The sequence below is a fragment of the Mixophyes fleayi genome, chromosome 5 (genome assembly GCF_038048845.1).
Source record: "Mixophyes fleayi isolate aMixFle1 chromosome 5, aMixFle1.hap1, whole genome shotgun sequence".
Taxonomy (NCBI): Eukaryota; Metazoa; Chordata; class Amphibia; order Anura; family Limnodynastidae; genus Mixophyes; species Mixophyes fleayi.
This window is the reverse complement of record NC_134406.1, coordinates 171,131,570-171,158,830: the sequence shown is the minus strand read 5'-3', so window position 1 is coordinate 171,158,830 and position 27,261 is coordinate 171,131,570. Positions and strand designations below refer to the sequence as shown.

The 27,261-nt window shown below is 39.0% G+C and overlaps 1 protein-coding gene across 1 annotated transcript in view; it reads left to right on the top strand.

Moving 5' to 3' along the window:
* The window catches only part of F13A1 (coagulation factor XIII A chain), a 151,482-nt gene extending 126,910 nt beyond the window's left edge, over window positions 1-24,572 (top strand). The window contains exons 13-15 of the mRNA XM_075213020.1: window positions 3,489-3,649; window positions 16,743-16,879; window positions 23,556-24,572. Of these exons, the coding sequence (XP_075069121.1) occupies window positions 3,489-3,649; window positions 16,743-16,879; window positions 23,556-23,706 (449 nt within the window). The 3' untranslated portion in view covers window positions 23,707-24,572. The remainder of the gene's footprint in view (window positions 1-3,488; window positions 3,650-16,742; window positions 16,880-23,555) is intronic.
* The last annotated feature ends 2,689 nt before the right edge of the window (window positions 24,573-27,261 follow it).

The following is a 27,261-nucleotide window of genomic DNA, read 5'->3' as shown; positions in this document are numbered from 1 at the left end:
AAAAATACCTTTCCTGTTATCGCGGAACAGGTATCGTGACAGGACAAGTACCACTGCAAAGACACGTGAACCCTGGCGAATCTTACCTCAGGCAGGGACTAACACTGCTACCACCAGCAGTAGCCCTATGATGTATAGGATAACCCTATGATGTATAGGATAAAACACACAAAAAAGCTCAACCCCCATATCGTTTTTCATCGCTTTATAAAACCGCTCCTATGTCTTTAATTATAAGAGTGAGGAGACATCTGTGTTTTAATTACATATATCACTTTTGTGTGTTTGGATCTTTTTATTACACTGATCAAAACCTGTCTAGTAATGAGCTTTCTCTAAGAAGCGCAACTGGAAAGTGTAATATGCATCCTATTATAGGTATAAGAATGAGGCTCTAATTTAAGTCCTATCGCAAACAGAACAAGACTGTGCAGGATACACCCTTGTAATTGATCGCTCTCCACCCTTTATTTTATTTAAATAATCCCTTACCACAAAATAATATTGCACTTGACCACTTCATTGCAAAAATAGTCTCAAACTGCACTTAGCAAGCTATAATCCTAATTAACAGCTGATATAAACTTCTGCAGTGTGCAGACATCACCACCTTGGCCTTCAAATCCATGTGCATAACTCGTTGCGGATAAAATTGGGAGCAGCTGTGCAAACGTAGGTGTGTAATATCACAAAAGAGCATCTGCTCTGTGGGTTTCCTTTCTTGTGGTTCATAAATGACCCTTAGTGCTCTATAAAGAACCTGAATGCAACAATTGTGTATATCAAGCTTTCCCTGGGACTGCCAATGCAATAATTTACCTTATTAACATGTTATAAAAATCCATAAACACAACATTATGCAGCGGCAACAGGCCACAAACTCTAAATCTATGCAACTTAAAATCTCTAGCATATAATACAAAACTATATGCTATGCACAAAATACAAAGCCCCTTTTTATGAATATGCATAGTACTTTTGTATGTAACTCAGCAGTGAGCTGGAAATAGGATAAAAGCTGTCAATGTTGTTTTGCCTTTCATTGGACTGATTTGAGAATCCCTGATGTACACCAAAAAATTCAAATGTGAAAATTCACCCTGAAATAATGGGCCTGATTCATTAAGGAAAGGAAAGCAAAACAACGAGTAACTTTGAACCCTGGCAAAACCATGTTACAATGCAAGGGGTGCAAATGAGTTTATTATTTTGCACATAAGGACAATACTGGCTGTTTTTTTTATGTAGGACGCAAATACTTGATAGCTTATTTGTACACTGACATTAAAAGTTGATCTAGGACATTCTCTACCCCAATTATGAATCTGTCCTCACATTTTAAATTTACCTCCCCCTCCAATATAACATAATTTTGCCAAGGTTACTCATTTTTTTTTGCTTTACTTTCCTTAATAAATCAGCCCCTTGGTGTCATTTTTTATTTGTTTAAGAGACCAAAGGGCCTATTTGTCACACTTATCAGAGCAATTTAACATTATTTTACAGCCATGGCAGGTAGGCTGTCACAGAGAAAGCGATCCACTCTTATTGGTTCTGGCACTGCCATTCTGCTCTTCTGAGCATGCGCAGGGGGCTCTTACATGTGAAAGTCGAAAGTCTTCACGAGTTGTGCCGTAATACTTAACACCATTGTGGTTCTTGCAGGATATAATTATATTTTTGCAGGCATTAAACAAATATAGGATAAATCTAAAAAATAAATTATAAAATGCCATATTGCCAGCCTTTGATAAATCTATCTTTAAGTTGTCAATGAAAAAATATGTCCTTCCCCTCCTAGTGTTCAAAATAGCAACAGAGAGAATGTTTCTAAATTATAAATGCAGAAGCAAGGAATCAAAGCCAACACATAAACTTTGTATTGACCTGAAACAAAGGCACATTTACCATTGTCATTATTGCCATTCTGTTTCAGAAAGTAATTTTTGGGTGTGATGTACAAAGAGGTTACTTGATAGGAAATAATGTTGTATCAAATTTACATGTAATGTTTTCAGAAAATACTTGTTTTGAAAATAGTTTTATTATACTCTTACATTTGATCTGGTTCATTAAAATCCGTGCTTCCATGTTGCTGCGCAAGACCATAACAAGACTGAAATTAACACTTATTATATTTTCCAAACTCTTCTTACATACAACATGATCTTTTTAGAATCCACTTATAATAGAAGTTGAACCTTTCCTGATGGGGTCACCATTAAAAGTACAAACTTGTGGCACTACAACTATCAGCATGCACATGAGCACTTGTAGTGTCACAAGTCTGTACTTTTATAATGGTGTCCCTATCAGGAAATTATATATTTATGGCATATCATAAAAATATACATATCGGCCCGAATCTGATAAAATAGTAAGCCACTGTAAAAGAACAAAACAAAAAACACTTACATTTAATCTAAATTACATATGAGCCACTAGTTTATTACTAAAATAAATTGTCCCCGTAAGAAAATTCATAATCATTTTTGCCCCTCTACAACAAAAAATCTTCCATTGTGTCTCCTGTTATATTAACATTGTGCTGCAGTGTAACAGTGATATGTTTGCCAATCTCGCCTATAGAATTCAACGTGTTGTATCTGGCGATTTTGAATTCAAACTCAGGCGAGTTTGTTTTTAATCTCCCTCGAGTTTGACTATAACATGGGAGAGATAGAGGTCTTAAAATCGACACAAATCGCCAGAGATCGAATTTAGGACAGTCAAACTCGCTGGTTAACACATATGGCGATTTTGCGCTTCAAATTGCCATTTATCTCTCGCGATTTGCAGCGTTTTTTAAATCCCTAAAAAATCCCAGCTGGATACATTTAAACCCAGGTGTCTTATAAACTCTGACATGGTATTACAGAGTTATAAAATGTGAGCAATCAGTGAACAAAACAAACTGGACTCTCAACATTCATGCATCAATACTAATTACATAGCTTTGTTGCTTAAATAGAATGTTCCTTATACAAGTTTCATATATAACAAAAAATATTTAACCTTTTTATATTTACACACGTTAGACCCTTTGGAAGCAGTACCATAGTCTTTCAGAAAGCACTTGATGAAAAGCAACTCATAGACAAATGTAAAATAATACATTTCATTATGGTGTTTGCAATGTCATAAAACACAAATTGGAAATTGGAGAAGTCATATCCCTTTATATAATCCTTTCAACTTCTCTAATGTTGCCGACACAGCTTTGAAGTGATTTACATTAAAGTCTGTTTATTAACTGTAGATTTTGTGATTGAAGGCTGCAAAGAGCTACAGACATAGGCGATACTTAAGTTGAGCACAGATATTCCTTGCCTGTGTATTAAGAGTGAAGAGGTGGAATTTGTACACATTACCATTTAGTTACTTGCAACAAACAAGATGAGTGGTATCTGGTATGTGATACTTGGAAATACAATTTCAGTGACCACTTCAGAATGTAAATGACATTTCCTCTTTCATTTATCTATTAGCTCAAACTGTGGATGTTCAAATAAAAGCCAATGACTACATGAGCCGTCTTGTGGAACAGGCATCTCTACATTTTTTTGTCACGGCTCGGGTCAATGAAACAAAGAACATAATGGCCAAACAGAAGATTGTGGTATTGCACGTTCCTGAGCTGTCTATAAAGGTCAGAAGCAAATCCTGTAGAAAACCAATGGTTGAACTTATTCTTAGAAAGTGTCTTATGATAATCCTTTCCATACTCAGTATTAATAGCCTTCTTAAAGAGCAAGTAAAGTCACTTTTTGTACATTAATTAACTGAATAATATACACGAAATAACTGGTGTCCTTTTATTTAACTAAATAAGTCAACCATACATATGAATTTGTACACAGGGGCAGGACCAGTGTTGTCACTGCACTGTAACTTGATTGCTACATTCTCAGCTTGGTTTTAGCCTTGTGAGATCCGATCAAGACACTGTCCTAAAGATCTGGTAGGAGCTTCAGCTGTCTGTAATGAAGTGGGGAAGCTAAGACAGTACTGTTGTAATGGAGAGTCAAATTAACACTGACCAATGCACTTTACATTCATGATTTATAGCTGATAATTTACATTTTGGAGTTTAGTGGTTTAGTAGTGCTTGATTAATGTAAAAATCCAGATTACTAATCATAATTATCTGGCTTTCCAAAAAAGGCTCTAGTAATGATACATAATAAAGAGGATTCCATACTTCAGCTTCCTCACATTGGGACTCATTTATAAAGCATAAACATTGTGTGGCACAGTGCAGAAGTCATTTCCTTCCTTGCTGTGATGTCACAGAACTGAATTTGTGCTTGGTGTGTCTTATTTTACTTCTCTGTCCATGTATTTGGGTGTAGCATTTTTCTGGGGGCTTTTGAAGAAGGGTGGATCAAGATGGATATTAACTTCTTTATGCATATGTAACGGGGCTGCCTGATTTTGACACAAGGTCAACCCTACAGAAAAGACAAGGTTCAATCCTGTTCATGAACAGCAGCAGCACCCGTGACTTCACTTCTAGAGAAGGAGAGAAAGTGATGAATACCCAGTCAATATTAAAAGGTACCAGGATGGAATGGGCTAATTCAATCCCACCCCATATGATACTACCACATGTTTTTCTAGCCAAGGCACTAGATAGGAAAATTGATCAAGTCCAGAAGATGCATGTGCCTGCATGGCCTGGGTGCAAAATTTCAATGGAAGAAATACAGACACTTATCCTACCGACATGAAAATGCCAACAGGCTAAATGCCAGTATTTCAATTCAATTTCGACATTGTAATTGCCGACAGTTACAATGCCAGCAAGTCCAAGCAATAAACAGTGTTAAAAATAAATAAATAAAAGTAAAAAAAATTGAGTAGTCATATTAACCTTAGTGTTGCCAGCCTAGCACTGGTCCTCCGACTAGCACTAGGCTGGCAACACTAAGGGGGACAAACAGCATAGGGTCCCACCAATTCTCCTTCAACCAGCCCTAGGCTTAGCCAGCTGTTGCTGGTGGCACTATAGCAGGGGGACCTGCAGCAGGGGGTCCCCCTGCCATAATGCCAACCGGCCCCAGGCTGGTCAGCATGGGGCTGGATTCCCTAGGGAGTTGGGGTCTGCAAAAATATGCGTGATAATAAACAGTTAAAAAAAAGTGTGGTACAACAAGCACCAGCATATCCATGGTTGGTGCTTGTAGTCTTTGAAAGTGTGGGAAACTATTACTGACGTTCCCACGCTGTCAGAGACACAATTCCCAGGTTATAAATATACCTGCTGGCTGTTAGAATTTAATTATGCGTCAGGCTGCTTCTGTTTTCAGGAGCAGTTTCGGAGTCTCCGGAAGAGTTTTTGGTTTTTTTGCCAAGCATGTTCCGGCCTCAGTATTTTGGGGATCAAGCTGCCAGACAAACTTTGTTTTCGGGGAGGGGTATTTTTTTTTTATTAACTCAATTTAGATTAAAAGCTTTCAAGACTGGATTGTACAGAAGAAAGAAGAACAGAATTTGTAAGTATAAATGGAGTTCCTTTGATTTTTTTTAATACAAGTTTGTGGTTTGACTGAGGGGTGTCTTTTTTATTTACATTTTGCATTGGTGCACTTCAGGGCCCTTGGTGTCAGGGCATGCAGGCACTTGTGGTTCCCCAAGTGCCAGCATGCCCTGGCAGCCATGGGTATACTGGTGCTTGTAGTACGACAAGCACCAGCATGCCCAGACTCTTCATGGCAGCCCAGGCTTGCTGGGAACTGTAGTTCACCAAAGTAAAATAGCCTTTCATTCAATGTTATATTTTAAACCATTTATTACACCACATCCACCTCCCAGGGGTGTGGGAAGAACCCTTGTGCTGTCAACATGGGTTTGGGGGCCCACATTTGGTTTTTTTGCGAACTCAACTCTCTAGGGAATCCAGCCCTGTGCTGACCAGCCTAGGGCTGGTTGGCATCCTGGCAGGGGGACCCCCTGCTGCAGGTTCCCCTGCTTTAATGCCACCAGCCCCGGCTAGTTAAACCTAGGGCTGGTTTTAGTAGAATCAGTGGGACCCTATGCAGTTTGTCCCCCCCCCCCCGATTTTCCTCTGACCAGCACTAGGCTGGAAGCACTAGGGTTAATATGACTGCGGAGGGGGCAGGGAGCATGCTTTTTTTTTTACATTTATTTATTTTTAACACTGTTTACTGCTGGCAGCTGTATAGCCGCTCAGGGCATGATCAACCAATAGGCTGATCAGGTTGCAGCCTGGGGCGCTGGGACCTGGTGGGGGCGCAACGCCGGCAGCATTTAAGATTTTTTTTTTTTACTGTTGATTTTCATGGACATGTATTTATACAGGCAGGGAGTGTGTACAGACAGGGAGGGGCAGTGGGTGTGCAGACAGGAGGGCAGTGTGTGTGCAGAAAGTGGGAACAGAGTGTGTTCTGGGGGACAGCGTGCAGAAAGGGGGACAGAGTGTGTGTTCTGGGGAGACAGCGTGCAGAAAAGGGGACAGAGTGTTCTGGGGGGACAGCATGCATAAAGGGGGACAGCGTGTATTCTGGGAGACAGCGTGCAGAAAGGGAGACTGTGTGTGTTTTGAAGGGGGACAGAGTGTGTTCTGAGGGGGACAGTGTGCAGGGGAGTAATTAATTTTGTTGCTGCGGTGTGATGAAATGGCTGGGGGGTCATGAATTGGCCGCTTGTGGGAGGTATGGTCTGTATTGTGTGGTGTTCAAGATCCTAATCGTTGAGGGTTTGTAATGTTTGCACATTTTCAAAACAGGACCACAACTTTCCAGAAGATAGCTAAACGATAACAAAGCTGCAAGAAAAAGCAGGAAAGAACAGCAAGAACAGGTAAGAGAATCTGTCTAAATTTGTTTGCTGTAAAATACTCCTAATTTTTTCTTTAATGATTGGGGCTATTAGCCTAGGGACCCAAGAACCCTTAATCAGGCCCTGTAGCCGCTGGACCTGCTGGTATTGTCGTTTTACTTTTTTACTGTTGGCATTGTTACTGTTGGCATTTTCACTGTCGGCACAATGACACATCAAAATGTTGATATTTTATGTTATCGGGGAGATTGAAATACCAGCATTTAGCCTGTCTACATTTTCATGTCTGCAGGATAAGTGTCGGTATGTCTTCTGTCAGAAATATGACTACCACAGGCCTGCACACTTTCCTGAACATGACAATATGGCCACCAAGAGGCAACACACTCCTCCTCTTATCTAACTCGCACACTGATTTCCACAGTGGGGGAAATAAAACAAACAAACTTTCTGACACACAGCTATCTCTAAACAGTAGTTTGTACCACCCACACTAACTAAAAGAGGTGTACTAGTCCTATCAACAGTCTGCGCAATTTTAACTACACTAACTAGTTAGGTATGATGTACTACTCTAGAATACCAAACGGCAACATACTGCAAACCAGAGCACCAAAAGCCTACTTTTAATTGGAGCCTGACTAAAGGAACACATAGAGGAGTGTGCTGGGCCTGGGAAATGGGGCTATGCTCTTCTGAAAAACAAAGAATGGTGAGAAAACCAGCATAGGGTGCATCCCTAGGAAAGAGAGGCCAAACTGCCACAGACCTAGGGGTAAATGTATGAACATGCGGGTTCTTCAACACCCGCGTGTTCAGCATGTTTGGCTATTAAATTTCAAGTGGCGCTGCATTGTAAAGGGAAGTTTCCCTTTACAATTCAGCGCTGCTTGAAATTTAATCGCCAAACACGCTGAACACGCGTTCATACATTTACCCCCTAATGTCTGATGGAAGATCACTGCCTTAGGGCCTCTAAGACGGGTACAAGCCTAAGGCAAGCAGAGGGTCTTACTATGGTACTGATCTAGGCCTTACTGGGAGCATAAGCCAATGCCTGACTGGTGGCACAGGCCAAACCTGACTGAGAGACAAACAACCACAAACTCTCACCTGCTCTAAAAGCTTTCAGCTCTTTTCCGTCCCCATGCTGCCTTTAGTTCCCAGATCACCATTTTCTTCCTTGATGTCAGTCTTTTCTGGCTTGACACTGCGTCCTCTGCTACATTTGGTGTCTTCTGGCTTGAGACGCTGATTTCCTCCTCCTTCCATCAACTTTTCTTCTACCAGGAGCTCTTCACTCTCCTGCCTCCACCATCAAGCTCCTCATCCGGTTCTGGGTGGCTATATATAACTGCTGTGAGGGCGGGGCTCTCCATGGCACCCAATTCATGGCTTGCCATTTCTGCCTCTGGATCACAGTGGAGTGTGCTGGGCCTGGGAAATGGGGCTATGCTCTTCTGAAAAACAAAGAATGGTGAGAAAACCAGCATAGGGTGCATCCCTAGGAAAGAGAGGCCAAACTGCCACAGACCTAGGGGTAAATGTATGAACATGCGGGTTCTTCAACACCCGCGTGTTCAGCGTGTTTGGCGATTAAATTTCAAGCAGGGCTGCATTGTAAAGGGAAGTTTCCCTTTACAATTCAGCGCCGCTTGAAATTTAATCGCCAAACACGCTGAACACGCGGGTGTTGAAGAACCCGCATGTTCATACATTTACCCACTAATGTCTGATGGAAGATCACGCTGATTTCCTCCTCCTTCCATCAACTTTTCTTCTTCCAGGAGCTCTTCACTCTCCTGCCTCCACCATCAAGCTCCTCATCTGGTTCTGGGTGGCTATATATAACTGCTGTGAGGGCGGGGCTCTCCATGGCACCCAATTCATGGCTTGCCGTTTCTGCCTCTGATTGGATCACAGTGGATCTCCAGAGGTTTGCTTGTTCCAGAAGGCACTGGCGACATGGGGGATGTTGAGGATTGCACAGTCCCACACTGCTGACCAGGTGAGAGGTTCTCTCCTCTTCTTTCCAGGTGAACTTTTGACATAAAAAACATTTGAAAAAGTAGAGATGCTGCCTATAGCAACTAATCAGATTTTAGTTATCATTTATTACATTCTACAAAATGACAGCTAGAATCTGATTGGTTGCTATAGGAAAAATCTCCACTTTTTCAAACCCGCAGTTTAGTAAATATATCTCTTAGAGTATGAAATAAGCAGTGGTACCTCATTAAAGTGGTAGAACCAGAGCCAGTTTACAAGTAGAGAGAAAATACCAAGCATGGAGACACCCATAGTACTATATAGTACATTTGTCCTAACTCGCAGAAAGTCACCATTCAACATGGTGAGTGGGTGCTGATGGCTTGACACTCCTGGATCATGGCCACACCCATTATGACATGGCCATGCCCCTGACATAGTGCATTCATAACACTTACTGGGGAGGCGTAGCTATGTCCTGATGTAGAGATTTTAAATGTTGTAAGGCATATAATGTGCATGCTGACAAAGGTAATAATATTCATTCTAGTTTTTGGGCATGCACAGGGTGATTTCACACAAGATATGCTACACAAACTGAAGTAGTGCAAGATATGCTACATAAACTGAAACGTTTTTGCATCCACTTGCCTACTATATGCACATTAGAAGTATTATAATATTTGCACATAATGATACATATAAAATTTACAATTTGTGCTTATTTGTGTGAACAAATCTTTGAGTGGATTTACCAGAAAATGTGTTTTCTGTATTTCCATTGACGTGATACAACTATTCCAATATTTTCATAATTTTACATTTACTCTGTAAAATACCCATAGGCAATATAATGCATCTAATACTGTAAGTCTGATGGGCACATCTATCACTCAATAACTTTGTAAAAGGAGTACATTAACTCTGCCTGCTAATAAAGATGTAATGCATCTCAGTGTAGTAGGATGCAAATAGTGAAGTAGATGAATATTTATATTGTAGAAGTAATTATTATTGAAATTATTATTTCATTGTTAGCTGTGCACAGGAGCCCTGTAATATAAATAAATATATATATATATATATATATATCACATACATAATGAAAGTCAATTTAGTCACACCTATTTGTAATTAACATTAATATTATAAAAATAATTATTTTCTAATCAGTGAACCAATTGCTAATGTAGTGTACTTATTGTTATAGAAAACCTATTCTATACACAAATGCAATTAACTGTCCGTATGGAAACAATATCTAATACTCATAAATGTGGATAATAACAACACCTATACGGATATTAAATAGGCCAGCTATTCCTGGATAAAGTGAAATATAATGCACATTATTAAAGCATTTTAAGTTATTTTAAAGAGCAAGTAAAGTCATTATTTTATTTTGATTAATATATATATATATATATATATATATATATATATATATATTTTATATATATATATATATATATATATATATATATATATATATATATAATATATAGATATATCTCAAAGGCTGCGTATTACTGTGCCACCTCTCTCTGCTGCTTTTGACGTAGCTGATTACCATCTTCTTGATGCCCTTGACACCCTTGCTTTTCATTGCATTCTCCTTTCCTGGCTTACCTCTCCTACCTCTCTGATGACTATTTCAGCACTTGCTTCTTCAGGCACTTGCTCCCTTCTTAATACCCTATATGTTTGGGGTCCCAAAAGGCTCTCTTCTAGGCCCACTGTTTTTCTCTCTTTATATTTCCTCTCTTGATCAACTCATGTTCTTCTTTTGACCTCCATTATCAACGCTATGAGGATGAAGCTCTAATCTACCTTTCCTCCCTTGACCTCTCTCCTTTTCTCCTCTCCCTCATCTTTGACTGCCTCTCTACTAACCGCACTTGAATGACTGAATGCTACCTCAAGCTCAACAAATTCAAAACTGAACTTGTCATTTTTTCACCACCCAATGTCACATACTATCCTCCCGTTTCTCTCAAAGTTGATAACATGTCCTTTGCCCATGTAACCCTTGCACGCTACCTAGGGGTCATCATTAACTCCACCCTCAACTTCACTCCCAGAGCAATCCTGTCCCCTTAATTTTTGCAAAATTTGCCAAGGGTCCCCTTTCCTCTACATAGATGTCACTAAGACCATTGTCCATGCTCTTGTCTCCCATCGTGATTATTACAATCCCCTCCTCTTTGGCCTGCCTGAAAGGCAGTCTGTGCTGAATACTACATCATGTTTAATCTTCTTCCTCTGTACCTCTCTGCAAAGTCCTGCATCGGCTCCTTGTTCAATCTAGAATAACTGCTTACCCACACCTATGAAGCCTTCTTTAATGCCTCCCACTCCTAACTCTCCAACCTTGTCAATAAATACTCTCCTCCTCTCCTATTATCATCTCATTCTCCTGCCTGTAGGACATAGCTGCTCCTCACCATTGAAACTCCTTGCCCAGCCTCACCAGACTTGCCTCTGATCTTTCAATTGCTCCTTCAAACTCACCTTTTAACGCTTGCCTACACCAGCCCATCCTAAGACAACTACATCCTCATACTCCACCTGCCCATTCCACTCATTTTCCACTGAAATTTAAAGTTGATCTAGTAAATACCCTACCGCAACTCTAAATCTGTGCCCACATTTTAAATTTAGCTCCCCCTCCAATGCAACATGGTTTTGCCAAGGTACAAATTTACTCCTTTCTTTTGCTTTATTTGCCTTAATGAATCAGGCTCACTATCTGTTCACTGCAGCTTAATAATGTTGCAGCTTATACTTCTTTCATTCTGTCAATAGGCACACACTAGGAAGTTCTTTGTAGAATAAGTTTTATATTAAACTGTCTAGTTATTTCAGCATACAGACATAACACATCTTGCGTGTAAGACAACATGAGAACAAAATTATAATATTCCTTGTACTATAGAGTACATTGCTATAACACAGAGTGACAACACAATAATCTATTTTAGGGTCTATGCATCATTGGTGACAGAGGGGATGCGGAATCTATCAATATGTATCGCAGCAGAACGCTGCGCTACATATTGATGTTCCGCCCAAATCCAGCAAGCCTCCTCCTTCTTTTTAATATGCGCAAAACCCCTGTTCTGAGAAGTATTGTGCCTATTTACCGGCAGCGCTAGATAGCAGGAAGTGCTTTGCGCATGCTCACAGCACTTTCACTATATCGTATTCTGCAAAGCCAGAGAGGCTTCAGCAGAAGCCCATAGGAAAAAAGACTGAGATGGCGTTACAAACCTGTAATGTTATGCTATCCGCCTCATGATGTTGGGCAATCATTTCAGCAGAAAAAGGAAAACGAAAATAAATTTAACAATTGACACAACGGAGGATTCTGGACAAGCCCCACTGGGGGACATTATAATAAAATGACTCTACCTGGCATGCAGTGTGGGGCCAGTCCTGAGATGGCATTACCTGTCAGTGCAATGCAAAGCTTTTCAAAGCTTCATGCATTGCAGAACATTGCAGTCCCCATATTAATCTATGGGGATTGCGATGCTGTACGATACTTACCTAAACGGAGGAGATTTCTGTGAAATCTCCTGCATTAGGCAGTTAGTGCATGGCAACTATACTTAAAAGATGCGGAAACTGCTTTTAAGTGTCACATTAGCTTAATGCATAAACCCCTAAGTAACAGCTCCACGTGCAGTGCCTCCAGTGTAATCACTTAAGCAACATTAAGTCAGAGTCTGTTGCAGTATCTCAGCAAGTAAAACTACTAATCATGTTGTGCATGCAGTTCTCATGTTTTGGGTGTGTATAATTTGTATGTAAGATGTCAGGTGTGTGTTGTTTTTTATGTTAGAGATTCACATAGCAGATGTTTTTTCATATCAGGGGAAAAACTTCATATTACTCTTTGGATTATTCCAAAAAATATACCTCTTCATACTTAAAAAGTTGGACACCAGTTAATAACTTAAATCAGTACACTTACAATGTGAATTATTATTATTGCTGCAATTCTTTGGGAGTTTTATTTAAATAAAAGAAAAAGTGAAACTGAGCTTCATTAAGCAAGTTTAACATTCAGTAAACTGCTTTAGAATTTTCAGCTTTAGGCTAATAAATCATATAATTCAGCACTGACTGGGAGTCATAACACCTAGAAATAAATCTGTAATGATCAATGGATAATGATCACATGTGGAAATTGCAACACCATTTAAGCTAAGTCTCATGATTTATTTAAATCATAAATGACTCTAAATAGATAAATATATTCTGTGAAAATGGAATAGTTTAAATGAATAGATGGAGTGGTTCTAACATGATAGGAGGTTGGACATTTATACTTTTGCACAGTGATCCACTTCAGATTTTTCCATCTAACAGCAGTTCTAGTTTATGGAGACATCTCCCGATGGCAGAGATTTGGCATGCACCTTAATGTGTCCTGGGTGGACCATCTAAACGCACTTGTGCACAACCAAGGAGCTTTAAAGTGCACATCTAGTGCGCTTTGTAAATTACTTCCTATTTTTGACAGATGAACAAATCAGGGGGCAGACATCAATCTGGGGCAGACAATCTGAGCCATAATCAGGGCAATGGAGGGAGTTCTGATTATTATTTGTATTCTTCCTTTTTTTTTTTTTTTTGAGGGGTTTCTCATGCCATATACCTTTTACATCACTGCTGCCTGTGGCTTCATGTCTCCCCAAATCTACCCCAATGAATAGGGATACAGCTACTGTTTTACTGGTTTTGATTGGTTGAGGGGTGTGACATAGTTGTATTGGGGGTACAGACTGATACATGGTTGTGAAGGAAGGTGTACAGGGCAGTACATGGTAGTGATACAGAGTACAGGTGCTGATATATGGTGGTGATGGATTGCCACTGACATGTACATGCTGGGTACAGGCTGGTACAGTGTCTGACTGGCCTGCCAGGGGCCAGGGTATTCGCTGGTAGGCCCCGATGCCTAATAGCCACACCCTCTTCATTGGTGGGGCGGAGCAACTAACCGGGCCCCTTGAATTTTACACTTTTTTTTTTTAATTGCGATCTTAAACATAGCTTCTATTGTGTCTGGAACTATCTGACGTTACCGCTTGTGCAGGATTCATGCGTCATGTCCAGTTAGCACTCGGCACAGCTAGGTGAAAGGCATGGGCGATCCCTCTCTAGGGGAAGTGATGTTACTCTGCTAGCAGTATTCGAGTAAGATAGAAAATGGCAGATGGTGGACGGTCATATATTGGTAAGATATTAAATAGAGATGAGAGTGTCGTTATAGGCGCGTGTAGATGTGCAATCTGTCTTATTTAAATTGGGAGGGACATACTGTATAGAAGTTGGGATATGTTAGAAAAAAAAAACAATCAGTAAAAAGACTGTTTGGGGCATATTCAATTGTTGGCGTTACTGCCTAAAGTAACTCAGCGTGCGCACTATGACTGTCATTACGGTAATAGTGCGCGTAAATACCGTTATTACAGTACTTTTTTTATAACCGCAAACAATTGAATATGCCCCTTTAAACTTCAATTACATGTAGATTAGTTTATGATTAGGCATATGTTGGTAAAAGAACATGTTAGAAAATATGTATCTTGCTGGAATATATTAAACACAAATGTAGTTAGTTTACGATAAATTCGTAGGTAAGTTTGAATATTTTCATTTTTTTCATCCTTAGAGTGACAAAATGTACACTGCAGACCTACGTAAAAAGTTAAAATAAGTGGAACAGACCAAAAACGTATTTATAAATCATGGTATACCCCAAAAAGCATGCAATTTGTCTAATACTGGGAGACAGAAGAAGTTAAATAAATAGTAAGCTATTGAGTGTAATATTAATATGTGCTAATCCTGCCAGTAAGTTAACACAAGACCATCATTTGTTGAGTCTGTTAGTTCTTCCAATTGAATTGTTTTCTAGACCAGAGATCCAGCGAAAGTATTTTTATTTATACAAAACTATTATATCAACTTTAGTTCACCATGTGACTGTGTGCATAACAATGTATTTTAAGGCCTTACAGTACACACCGAGAGTTTCAATACGCGTTCTTAAATGCTATCAACATTGGCCCAGGGTACAAGGAAATAATGCGAGTAGACAAAGAGCAAAGTATAAAGTCTTTTATTTTGCAAGTGCTTTTCAAGAGATATGTAGGGACTTGTATACACATTTTAGAGGATTGTTTGCAGTGACGTGTGCTCTGACTTTATATATACATATAATGAGATTTTTACTATGTTGTGATTTAGTTTATTTGTGGTGGTGAGCTATGGCTGTAGCGCTTTTTGTTTATTTATGTATTTATGACTCCAGTCATAAATACATAAATAATACCATTGTATTAGAATGGTGAGTCGTCAACCAGCTATGCCGTAGCTTTACTCATTGTAAAGTCAGTGACATTTTTTTTCAAAGTGTAAATTTATAATTGTGTGTGTGTGTGGGGGGGGGGGGGATTTATGGAAATTTGAAGCAAATAACAGGGGACCTGGAGGATATCAGTAGTATGAAATTAATATTAAATGCTTTTTATAACCTAAAACATTACACAATGCAAGGCTAGTTGCCCTGTGTCCAACTACTTTTTCCCTGTGTGACTCCACATTTTCCTCGTCTCCTGTGCTACTTCACCTTTCTTTTACGTCCCCATGTTCCTACATCTCTTGTGTCTCCTTTGTATACTTACATTCTCCCTCATATCTCATGTGTCCCTCAACTTTCTGTAATGTCCCCCTTTGTTTCTTTACCTCTCCCTGTTTCTTTACCTCTCCCTGAATGACTGAATGTTGGGCATGATGTCATCATGCCCCGACATTCAGTGAGGAGCGGCACAGAGAGTAGCAGGAGCGCCGACAGAAGAGGAAGAGAAGAAGAGAAGGAAAGAAGGTCATAAAACGATAAGTAAAAAACAGAGGGGGACAACAATGTTGATGAAGGAGGGGGGCAGTAGTGTTGACCACACACCCTCTTGCAGTTGGCCACACCCCAATGTAGTAGGCCCCTACCACTGCATTCCCCCGGTGGGCTCTTTATTTCTCAGTCCGAAACTGGGCTGGTATAATGTTTTGGCACAGTTTGGTTGCAATTTGGTGTAACATAGCGAGGGTCAGAGATGAGGCAGTGGGTTGAAGAGAAATAAGATTTAATATACTTTATGCTGTTGACCACAAAAAAATATACTTCATACTATGAATTTTATATTATTATTTGGTAAATTACATTGTCTAAAGCTCAAATATACAGAAAAGTATTAGGCCAGAATAGTTTGTACACATACTAAAATGAAAAAAAAAACTATATGCACTTAACAATACTATCATTTCATTCATACTAATACAAATATTATCGAATGAAGCCCAATCCACTAATGGTCACCAGGCTATTTAGATTTCCTATGTATCTTAAATTGTACTGAATTAAAGTACAAGATTAGCTTCACAGCACTGGTATCATGAGTTCAATTCCCGACCATGGCCTTATCTGTGTGGAGTTTGTATGTTCTCCCCGTGTTTGTGTGGGTTTCCTCCAGGTGCTCCGGTTTCCTCCCACACAACAAAAAAAACATACCAGTAGGTTAATTGGCAGCTATCAAATTGACCCTAGTGTGTGTATGTTAGGGATTTTAGACTGTAAGCTCCAATGGGGCAGGGACTGATGTAAGTGAGTTCTGCGGAATTAGTGGTGCTATATAAATAGCTGCTCCTGCTGATTAAATAGAATTTTTAGAGTTAGATCAGCATAATGTACTGAATAATTAAAATGCTAATAAGAATGGTTGCACAATTCTTCACTAGTAAATTTATTCTCTACTGATTTTTAAATCATTAATTTAATTTAGATTGTTCATAAATAAAATCCTTGAAATAAAATAAAAAAGATGTACTTCTATTATGGCTTTTTTATATTAATAAATAATTACTTATTTGTTGCCTGCACACAGACTATTGGAGAGAAGATGGTTGGAAAGGAAATGATAGTAGTGGTCGAATTTACTAATCCACTGAAGAAGAAACTCCAGAATGTTATCTTGCGTATAGGTGGGCCAGGTGTTATGAAAACCAAAACTCAAATTTTCAGGTAAGGAGTTATCTCCAGGTGCAAAGTGTATGTCCAGTATTTTTCCAATTGAATATGTATATTCATTTACCATTTATGCCATCATTACGCATATGGAACTGGTCTTAGCTATGCATGTTTGAGAAATGTAATGTTCATCTTCCTGCTTAAATCTACGTAGTGTCATTATATAGAACAATGCAGAACATTTTAAATATATATATACTTAATTTTACATCATAGCACATATGCAAATATTGTGCATGTCTGCTATGATATGCACGTAGTACATACATGGCTTACACATTGTAAAAAGAATCACTTCAAGGAAGACCTTTATATATTCAATGAATAATTGTTGGGTAGCTTGAGCCAGAAGAATAAGGGCAAAGTTGTATAGTCATGTATAATGTATTGCTATTTAAATGTGCAAGTACTTAAACAGCTACTGGCATGGGAGGGTTGGCAGACTTTAGCTCAGGGGGCAAGCACACAGCACTGGCCCACAAGTAGCGGCCCATCCTTAAAGGGTGGTTTTTGGTACAATAAAAATGTATCTATATAAAAAGAGTCTATTTTAGTGTTGCTTAATCATATATATATTTTTATGCCCAGGTCCAGAGCTGGATTAAGGCTCTGGGGAGCCTGGGCACTTTAGACAGGGTAACCCCCTATGATGTAGCATGGTTATCATTTTATACAAATACACAGGCAATACTGTGTGCACTACTGTTAGGTGCACACAGTTCTGCCTTCACGAGCAGTACACAGTGAAGCGGGACATACCTCAAAACTGTCCTAAGCGAAACAGTCACCCAAATTCGGGACTGTCCCACCAGATTCAGGACAGTTGGCAGACTGTCCTGCTCTCTCCTACCTGTTCATGTCACTTTCACCACTTGTAGCTGCTGGTTACTTCAGCTCATTTGCTGGTTGTCTGGATCCTGGAATATTGGAGGCCCTATTTGGAAAAAAAATGGGTACATAAAATAAAGAAAACTCAAAACCGATCCCAGTGTTAAATCAATAGCACCCACCTTTTATAATTAGGCCTGCGTCCAGTCGCAACATTAAAATAATAGTATTCATGTTTGATAAATAGATCTGTTTACCTGCAACTATCCCCAACATTAAATTAATAGCATAACCATTTAATAAATAGACTTATTTCCCTCCCTCCAAACAGCCCCAGCAATAATTGAAATAGCATTTACGTTTAACAAATATAGCCATTTCCCACAACAATCCCAGGCATTAAATAATTTATAATCACATTTAATAAATAGACCTCATTCTCCCCAAACAGCCCCACAATCAATTAATAGCTCATCACCCCAGCATTAAAGGTTCAATTACTCCATCTTAAATTCATAGGACACACTTTTAAATTAAATTGCCCCACCATCACCCCACAAACAAAAAAGGACCCAATAATTAGCCCCCCACCTGCACTCCTCGATTAAATTAATAGCCTACCTCCCACATTATATTAAGGCCCCCCTCCCTCACACACAAACTACACTCCTCTATACTGGCCCCCCTCACACACACACTACACTCCTATACTGGCCCCCCTCACACACACACACTACACTCCTATACTGGCCCCCCTCACACACACACTACACTCCTATACTGGCCCCCTTCACACACACACACACACTACACTCCTATACTGGCCCCCTTCACACACACACACTACACTCCTATACTGGCCCCCCTCACACACACACTACACTCCTATACTGGCCTCTCTCACACATACAATACATTCATATACTGCCCCCCCCCAATACATTCATACACTGGCCCCCACACACAAACAATACATTCATATACTGGCCCCCACACACACATACATTCATATACTGCCCCCCCCCCCCCCCACACACACACAATTCATTCATATACTGGCCCCCACACACACACAATACATTTGTATACTGGCCCCCACACACACACAATACATTCATATACAGCCCCCACACACACACAATACATTCATATACAGCCCCCACACACACAACAATACATTCATATACTGTCCCCCCCCACACACACACATACATTCATATACTGCCCCCACACACACACACACACACAAACACAAACAATACATTCATAAACACTTCCCCCCCCACACACACACAGACACACACACAATACATTCATATACTGCCACCCCGTCCCACACATACACGCACAATACATTCATGTACTGCCCCCTCCCCCCCCACACACACACACACACAATACATTCATATACTAGTCCACACACACACAATACATTCATATACTGGCCCCCACAAACACACACACACACACACAATACATTCATATACTGCCCCCCCACACACAAACACACAATACATTCATATACTGGCACGCACACACACACACAATACATTCATATACTACCCCTCCCCCCCACACACACACATTAATTTGGCATACTGACACACACACACATACATTAATTTAGAATACTGACACACACACACACACATACATTAATTTAGCATACTGACACACACACACACACACACACACACACACACACACACACATCATATTAATGTACTACAACCCCCACCCCTCCCAGCACTTACCTGGTTCAATCCACGCACGCTGTCAGTTCCTTCACCTCTTCACACATGGGACGGCATCTGTCACGTGCACGTCCCATGAGACACAAATAGAGGCGCATGCACACATAGTGAAAGGGAGGGAAGGAGGGGGGAAGGATCGTTAGGATCGGCGGCCAATTGGAGAAGGTGGCTGGTCCCGTGGGAGGGGTCAGCCAGCAAGTACAGACTATTGGGACTGGGCTGCCCAAAATAAACTTTTTTTTGTCCAGCCCGGGGGGCATATGCCCTCTTGCCCCCCGGCCCAGCCCGCCCCTGATGGGTAGCCCTCTAATCTTCAAAATGACTGTACATTACTCTTAATCTTAATAATAAGTTAAAACAATACATTTATTCAAAAAAAGAGACACCTATATGTAATATCAGCAGACATTTAAACAAGTGTTAGTAGCTATAACAAACACACCTGAAAATAAAGCAGGAAGGAGCTGAGGGCCGTAGGCCGCCTGTTGCCCATCACTACTCTAATGTATCCCTCTTGCTTCATCTCAATCAACTTAATATTAAAAACTGTTGAATCTATAGTTCAGCATCCGTTTGAAGTTCCCTAATTTACATAAAGCTGCAGGGCCTTTGAATGCAAGAGAAGAAGCAAGGGACAGTAGCCGTGTATTTATATCATAATCCTATTTGTGACTAGGTATTCAAGATGATAAATAACATCTGTCTTCTGATGGCTCAGCACATTATTTGGAAGCATTCATCACCATATTTCCTTCCAGGCAGAAATGATCATTTCAAATTTAATCCACTTTCTTAAAAAATGAAAATAATTTACTGTATCTTTCCTCTTGTCTTCAGCTGACATTTTTGTTATTTATTTTATTTTTTATTGGTACCTCTTCTATATTGCGGGTTTGCTCTAGTACCGGTGATAACTGAACAAATAAAACAATTAAGTGGATTCTGAATAGTGCAGTAGTACAGAGTCCTGATAGAGGTTCAGATGAATTTAAAGAGTAGGAACTGCAATATTAAATAAACAATTTGTAACGGTTCTGTATGCTCCTTTAGAGATCTGGTTATTTACTAACAAAGTCCACAAATACTGTAATCCATAGCAACCTATCAGTGATTTCCTTTGATTGATCTATTACAAATTAGAGAATAAAAGCAAATGCCTGATTGGGTGCTTTCAGTGGCATAACTAGAAATTTTTGGGCAGATTTTAAAGACCTCCCACTCTGTCAAATCCCCAGCTAAAATGCTAAAGTCAAATCCGTCATAAAGAGTTAAGTTATTTATATATAAATCTTAAGTTGCCATCCCTGGTTTCAACATTATTAAACCCAACCACACCATCTTTTGTCACCCATACTCTATTAGAGTCATCCAGCCCCTTGCTGACTAGTCTGGGAGTTGTTTCTTACTATAACTAGACCACCCCGCGTTGCTGCTTTCTCTGGTCTAGGGATAATTGTTATAGAATTTGCAGTGGCGGATGGATCAATTTCTTTAAAAAATATTATTTGTTTATTTATTTAAAAACTCAGGAGGGATTAGGGTCCATTAAAAAATAGGAAAAAAAACCACTGTCCAACTATTCATACAGGGAGTCAACATTCTTGCAGGTTCATTCATAGCGCTGCTTGGCACTAATAGCCCCTCATTTACACTAGTTTTACTTGGTTAATGTCATCAAGAATGTATTTTATGCTGGACTATACTTAAGATTTTAATGATTTTACTAATAATCGCTGAAGACTCTTTCAATGATTTTGTAATAGTCACAAAGAGGAAGGGAATTTCCAGTGCAGTAAAGCGAATAGAATTAAGAATGGACAAACAACTTTTTTAATTCATTAAAAATACACCTCTAATGGCCTGATTCATTAAGGAAAGCAACTCAAGAAAAGAAGTACATTTTCTCCTGGGCAAACCATGTTACAATGCAAGGGGTGTAATTTTGGGGCAGCATGGCGGTTTAGTGGTTAGCACTACTGCCTTACAGCACTGTGATCATGAGTTCAGTTCCTGACCATGGCCTTATCTGTGTGGAGTTTGTATGTTCTCCCCGTGTTTGCGTAGGTTTCCTCCGGGTGCTCCGGTTTCCTCCCACACTCCAAAAAAAAAACATACTGGTAGTTTAATTGGCTGCTAACATTAAAATTGACCCTAGTCTGTGCATGTTAGGGAACTTAAACTGTGAGCTCCAATGGGGCAGGGACTGATGTGGGTGGGGTTTCTGTGCAGTGCTGCGGAGTTGGTGACCCTATATAAATGATGATGATGATGATGATGAAATTAGTTTATTATTATGCACATAAGCTAAATACTGTTTTTTTTTTTCATTTAGCACACAAATACTTGCTAACTTTATTTTTGCACTGATTTTTAAAGTTGATCTAGGACATACCCTACCCCAACTATAGATCTGTCCTAACATTTTAAATTTACATCCCCCTCGATGCAACATGGTTTTGCCAAGGTGTAAAGTTACTCCTTTTTTTGCCTTACATTCCTTAATGAATCAGGCCCTAAGTGTACTCTCTAAAATCCATCTCTGGGTTTTGTCAGTGTTGAACAGAAAACCGTGTTATGATCCACACTGAGCTTCCTAAACAAATAGAATTAGACAGCGGCTAAAAAATTATAATTCAATTACAATGGATCAAAGCAGGATAGTTTTGTAATCAGATCTATTTTTACCTAATATACTTTCCAATTTCTATTAAATCTATAACATATATTTATATTTTCTGTAGTTGGTTAAAAATCATTTTTTCATAAATAGTGATTTGCATTCCATTTTGTAGAGATTTTCAAATTGACAGAGATATTATTATTATATTATAGAAACTACCATAGATGTCACACACTAAAGCTCACACACTAAAGCTGTCTGCCACTAAATGATCAAGGGGGAAGTCCCCAATGAGTTTTGTGAATGGCTTGCAAAGGGCAGTTGCAGAGACACCCTAAGTTGATCCCTTATCAATAGAGACTAGTTGAATCTCTATTAATGTGGGGAAAATGCAATGAACAATGCTTGATTTACATGAGCTGACAGGAGTGAAACTGAATTTAAGATTACAGGTAGGCCCACATTCTTTTTCTTCGCGCAAAAAGGTTTAAATTCTCTGGGTGGTCAGATGTGCCAACTTTGGTTTTATAGGATTTTTGCCCAACCATGCCCCTATACTTTTAATGAAATGCGTCATACACTTTCCAGTTGCACTTTTGCTAGAAAACACTACAGGCCTAATTCATTAAGGAAAGTAAGGCAAAAAAATTAATAAGTTTTCTCCTGGACAAAACCATGTTACAATGTAAAGGGTGCAAATTAGTTTATTATTTTGCACATAAGATGAAAAATACTGTCTGTTTATTCATATAGCACACACATACTTGATAGCTTTATTTGTACACTAACATTTAAAGTTGATCTAGGACATGCCTTACCCAAACTATAAATCTGCCATCACATTTTAAATTTACCTCCCCCTTCAAATAAACATGGTTTTGCCAAGGTGCAAAGTTACTCATTTTTTTTCCTTTACTTTCCTTAATAAATCAGGCCCTACATGTTATAAAACCATTCAAATATACAAACGTGACACATAATAGCATAGTTTCCATTTTCTCTCTTAAATAATTTAAGTCAGAAATGAGGCTAAACTGGGCAGTATTTAAGGAGATGAATGTAAAAGTTGAAATGAATGAACGGGGTGGTTCTAAAGTCCATGTAGATTTTGAAGTTTTCACTGATTCCACCATGTATATTTTGAATTCTCTGTACTATCTGCAAAGGCATGCTCATTATAGGTGAGTCTTCAAAGACCAGGAAGTTACCGTGCATCTTGAAATGTGCTTGAAGGATCGGTAGGCACAGAAAGAAATACAGTGCATTTCCACATTTTTGGGATAGTAATTGACCCTTAGTGAAAGGGTTTTGCCATAATCTACACTATATAAACCAAAGGTGGGATATTAAAGTGGGAATGTGGGTATTCTTCCTACAGGGATCTCTCTTAATAGAGACACCTGGGACATACACGTTTGATATATCATAGGTGCATTAACAACTCTCATGTGAATAATTTATTTTTCAGAGAAGTCAATGGAAATACGTCAGTGAAATGGGAAGAGAAGTGCACCCCGAGCAGAGCAGGCTCTAGGAAAGTGATTGCAACTCTCGACTCGGAGACCCTTCGACATGTGTATGGAGAGCTGAACTTAGAAATCTTGAGTGCAGACTATTAGTGAAGCAGTTCTGCACTGTTTAAGGCTTTATTCAGAAAATCACTGCTACCAGTATTATAACCATAACACAATTATATATAGCTGCGGGGTCTGCAATACTTAATGGAGAAGTATGAGTGCATAATATTATAAATGTATTTTATGTAGCACAATCTAGCTGGTACACTGTTCCTTTCCTCTAACGGTCTTAGCTGAATTATTAATCCTCTACGTTCTTACTCGTTTCTACTAAAATACTATATACTACAAAAATAGCAAAAAATAGCATTGCTTAGTAGACTGTTTTAGACAGACATGGATAATGAGTAGAAAACACAGACCTGTATCTGAAAATGTCCTATTTTTTTAGCATTGCTCTGTAAACAGTTAAATTGTCTGGGAAAAAAAACCTGCCACACAGAATTCTTCAATATATTGATTCATAGAGAATCACGTGGAAGTCATAGTGAGTTCAGAAATACCTTGTAACTCATTGTTTCATGGTAGGATTTATAAAGTCATAGGTGGCGATTGCAGATAAATATACAGAACATTAAATTACTCGCTCACAGGCAGAAAGTCACAAATTATACACCTGACACTCTTCTGTATGCTCATGCAGAAATGAGGATATGTTACAGATATCACATGCTACAGCATCATTTATGTCAATGTATCTAGTAGAGGATCTTCTTTCTTTTAATCATTGTATTCATAATTAGCTATTCTTTAGATAGTTTCAAATTATTTTTCTGCAAACCCAGACACTTTTTATATGCATGCATTAGTGAAGGTGCTCCAGGTTTTTATTAAAAATACTAACTTTTTCATTAGCTTTTAACTTTTTTATTTGCTTTTTAATAGCGATAATAAAGTACATTTCAGGAGATTTGGTGTAACTGTATTTTTCATTGTGTGTGTTATTTGCTCTTTATCTTTGTCAATCAAAAATGCTATCACATTGAATACATATATAGGTAAGGTAAAGTGTTTAGAACAATACATCTGTTCCCTCTACCTTTGGACCTGGTGCAGAATTTTGCCCACCGAACAGTAGCAGGAAAAAATACACACATGAAAAAGCACATTTTCGTGCGTATATTCAGATGGACACATCTAGCACTACAACACATACGGAACAACAAGTCACGTTATGTTATTTATACATAATATAATAATACAATGTAGTAATTAAGGGTCATATACACAACAGAGAATTGTGTCTGTACAGTTTTATTCTTAAATACATAAGTTACATTTATAATGTAATATATAATTAAATACAAACACAAATTATTCCTAATTAAACTAATTATAAGCATATATTTAAAATCCTTTCCTGGTGCAGTACAAATGGAAATATTAATTAGTTAATGTGAATAGACGGCTGTGACTTAATAGAATATATCAGCCACACTATTGAACTAAGTGCTATCAGCTGGAGAGATCATCCAATCTGAAGCAACTAGCTAGTGGTAACAATCATCATTATCATCAATTTGTGTATTTATACCAGCCCTCCAGCAGGTGCATATGTTTCTTTCAGATCTACCTCAGCTGCAATTACACAACGTACCCTTACGATACTGGGCCTATATTTGCCCACCCTTTTCCTCCCCCTAGTCCGCCACTCCAGTCATAAGGAGTTGCAAGTTTAAGATGTGAGTACGGATATATGTGTATACATTTTTGGTGCACATACGCAGTATGGAAATAGGTATTTTACCCTAATAAAACAGATGATTGTCCAATGTGTTAGATGCTCTACCTTGAATTTGTGATCATATTTAATATAGATAAATATATATTGTGAGTAATGTGCACTCCAAGGGGTAAATGTATCAAGCTGAGAGTTTTCCGGCGGGTTTGAAAAACCAATCAGATTCTAGCTATCATTTATTAAGTACATTCTACAAAATGATAGCTAGAACATGATTGGTTGCTATAGGCAACATCTCCACTTTTCAAACCCGCCAGAAAACTCTCAGCTTGATACATTTACCCCCAAGTGTATTAAATAACTGTACTTAAATAACAAGGTTGACATGCCAAATCTAGGAAGATTTTGTTTTGTTTTTGTTGTGGAAGATTTGATGTTCCAAGAATTAACTTTTCAAGATGTATACGGTGAATGTACACAGGTAGATTTTCAACTTTTCAAATAAAATAATGACCAATGTGCTTAATAAGAAAAGTATTAGAAGTGGTAAAGGAAAAATATGAGCCTTCAAATTTTCAAAACTAGAAGGGATTGAGGAAGCAATAAATACAAAGAAAGCAACGTAATCTGTAAAATGCAAATACGGTAAGCATGTGGTGAAACAAGGTATTAATATCACCTCAACCAGTCTGCACCTCATTTCTCACAAACGGAGGACTATACTGTAAAAACATATTTTTTCTAGCCCTCTGGTTTCCCATATTTGTCAATCAATATTTAAACTTATATATATATATTCTATTTGTAAGTAGCTAAAATGTCTGCCAGCATGGTTTTCTTATATTGCAGACTAGTCCATTGTTTCAGCCTAGGCCAAAGGACTATTGTCCACTAGTCCTGTATGAATGTGCATCACACCAGGAGGTCTCATGTATTAAGATAGGGAAAAGGTCCACAGATAGAGCTCTATGTTTAATTACAGAGGACTGCATTGTGTATTTAATAATGTAATGTGTCTGGGTTGTGATCTCTCTAGTTTTAAAAAAAACTCTGCTGTATAGCCACAGAACAATAACTATCCTTAATTATATTAAGATTGGCTCATCTGCTATCCCTTTGATTACCTGTGAAAAGGTCAACACAGAAAATGACCAAGCAGGCAGGTTCTGAAACTACTGAGAAGGTCATTTATGGCTTTAATAAGGAGCTCCAGATAACAGTAAACTGGCATTCACTACCCAGTGATAACTGAAGTCAGGCTGGCATTGAGATCTAGATTTCTGCCCCTGACATGGAAGGAAGTACTGCATTTGCCCTGATCTATCTCTCCAGGTCTGGGGGAACTGTGTCTCCACCAAAAGTGGAGTGAGAGTGACTCAGGACCATTTCTAGGGTCTGCTTAAGGGTTCAGGCCGCCCTAGGCTAATACACCCGCAGCACCACCCCTCAAATCATTAAAGAAAAATTCAGGAGTATTATCCAGCAAACAAATTTAGACAGATTCTCTTACCTGTTCTTTCTTGCTTGTTCTTCATCATCATCATCATTTATTTATATAGCGCCACTGATTCCGCAGCGCTGTACAGAGAACTCATTCACATCAGTCCCTGATGGAGCTTACATTCTAAATTCCCTAACATACACACACACAGACAGACACAGACTATCAATTTTGATAGCAGCCAATTAATCTACCAGTATGTTTTTGGAGTGTGGGAGGAAACCGGAGCACCCGGAGGAAACCCACGCAAACACGGGGAGAACATACAAACTCCACACAGATAAAGCCATGGTCGGGAATTGAACTCATGACCCCAGTGCTGTAAAGCAGAAGTGCTAACCACTAAGCCACCGTGCTGCCCATTGTTCTTGCAGCTTTGTTGTCGTTTCACTGTCTTCTGGAAAGCTGGGGCCCT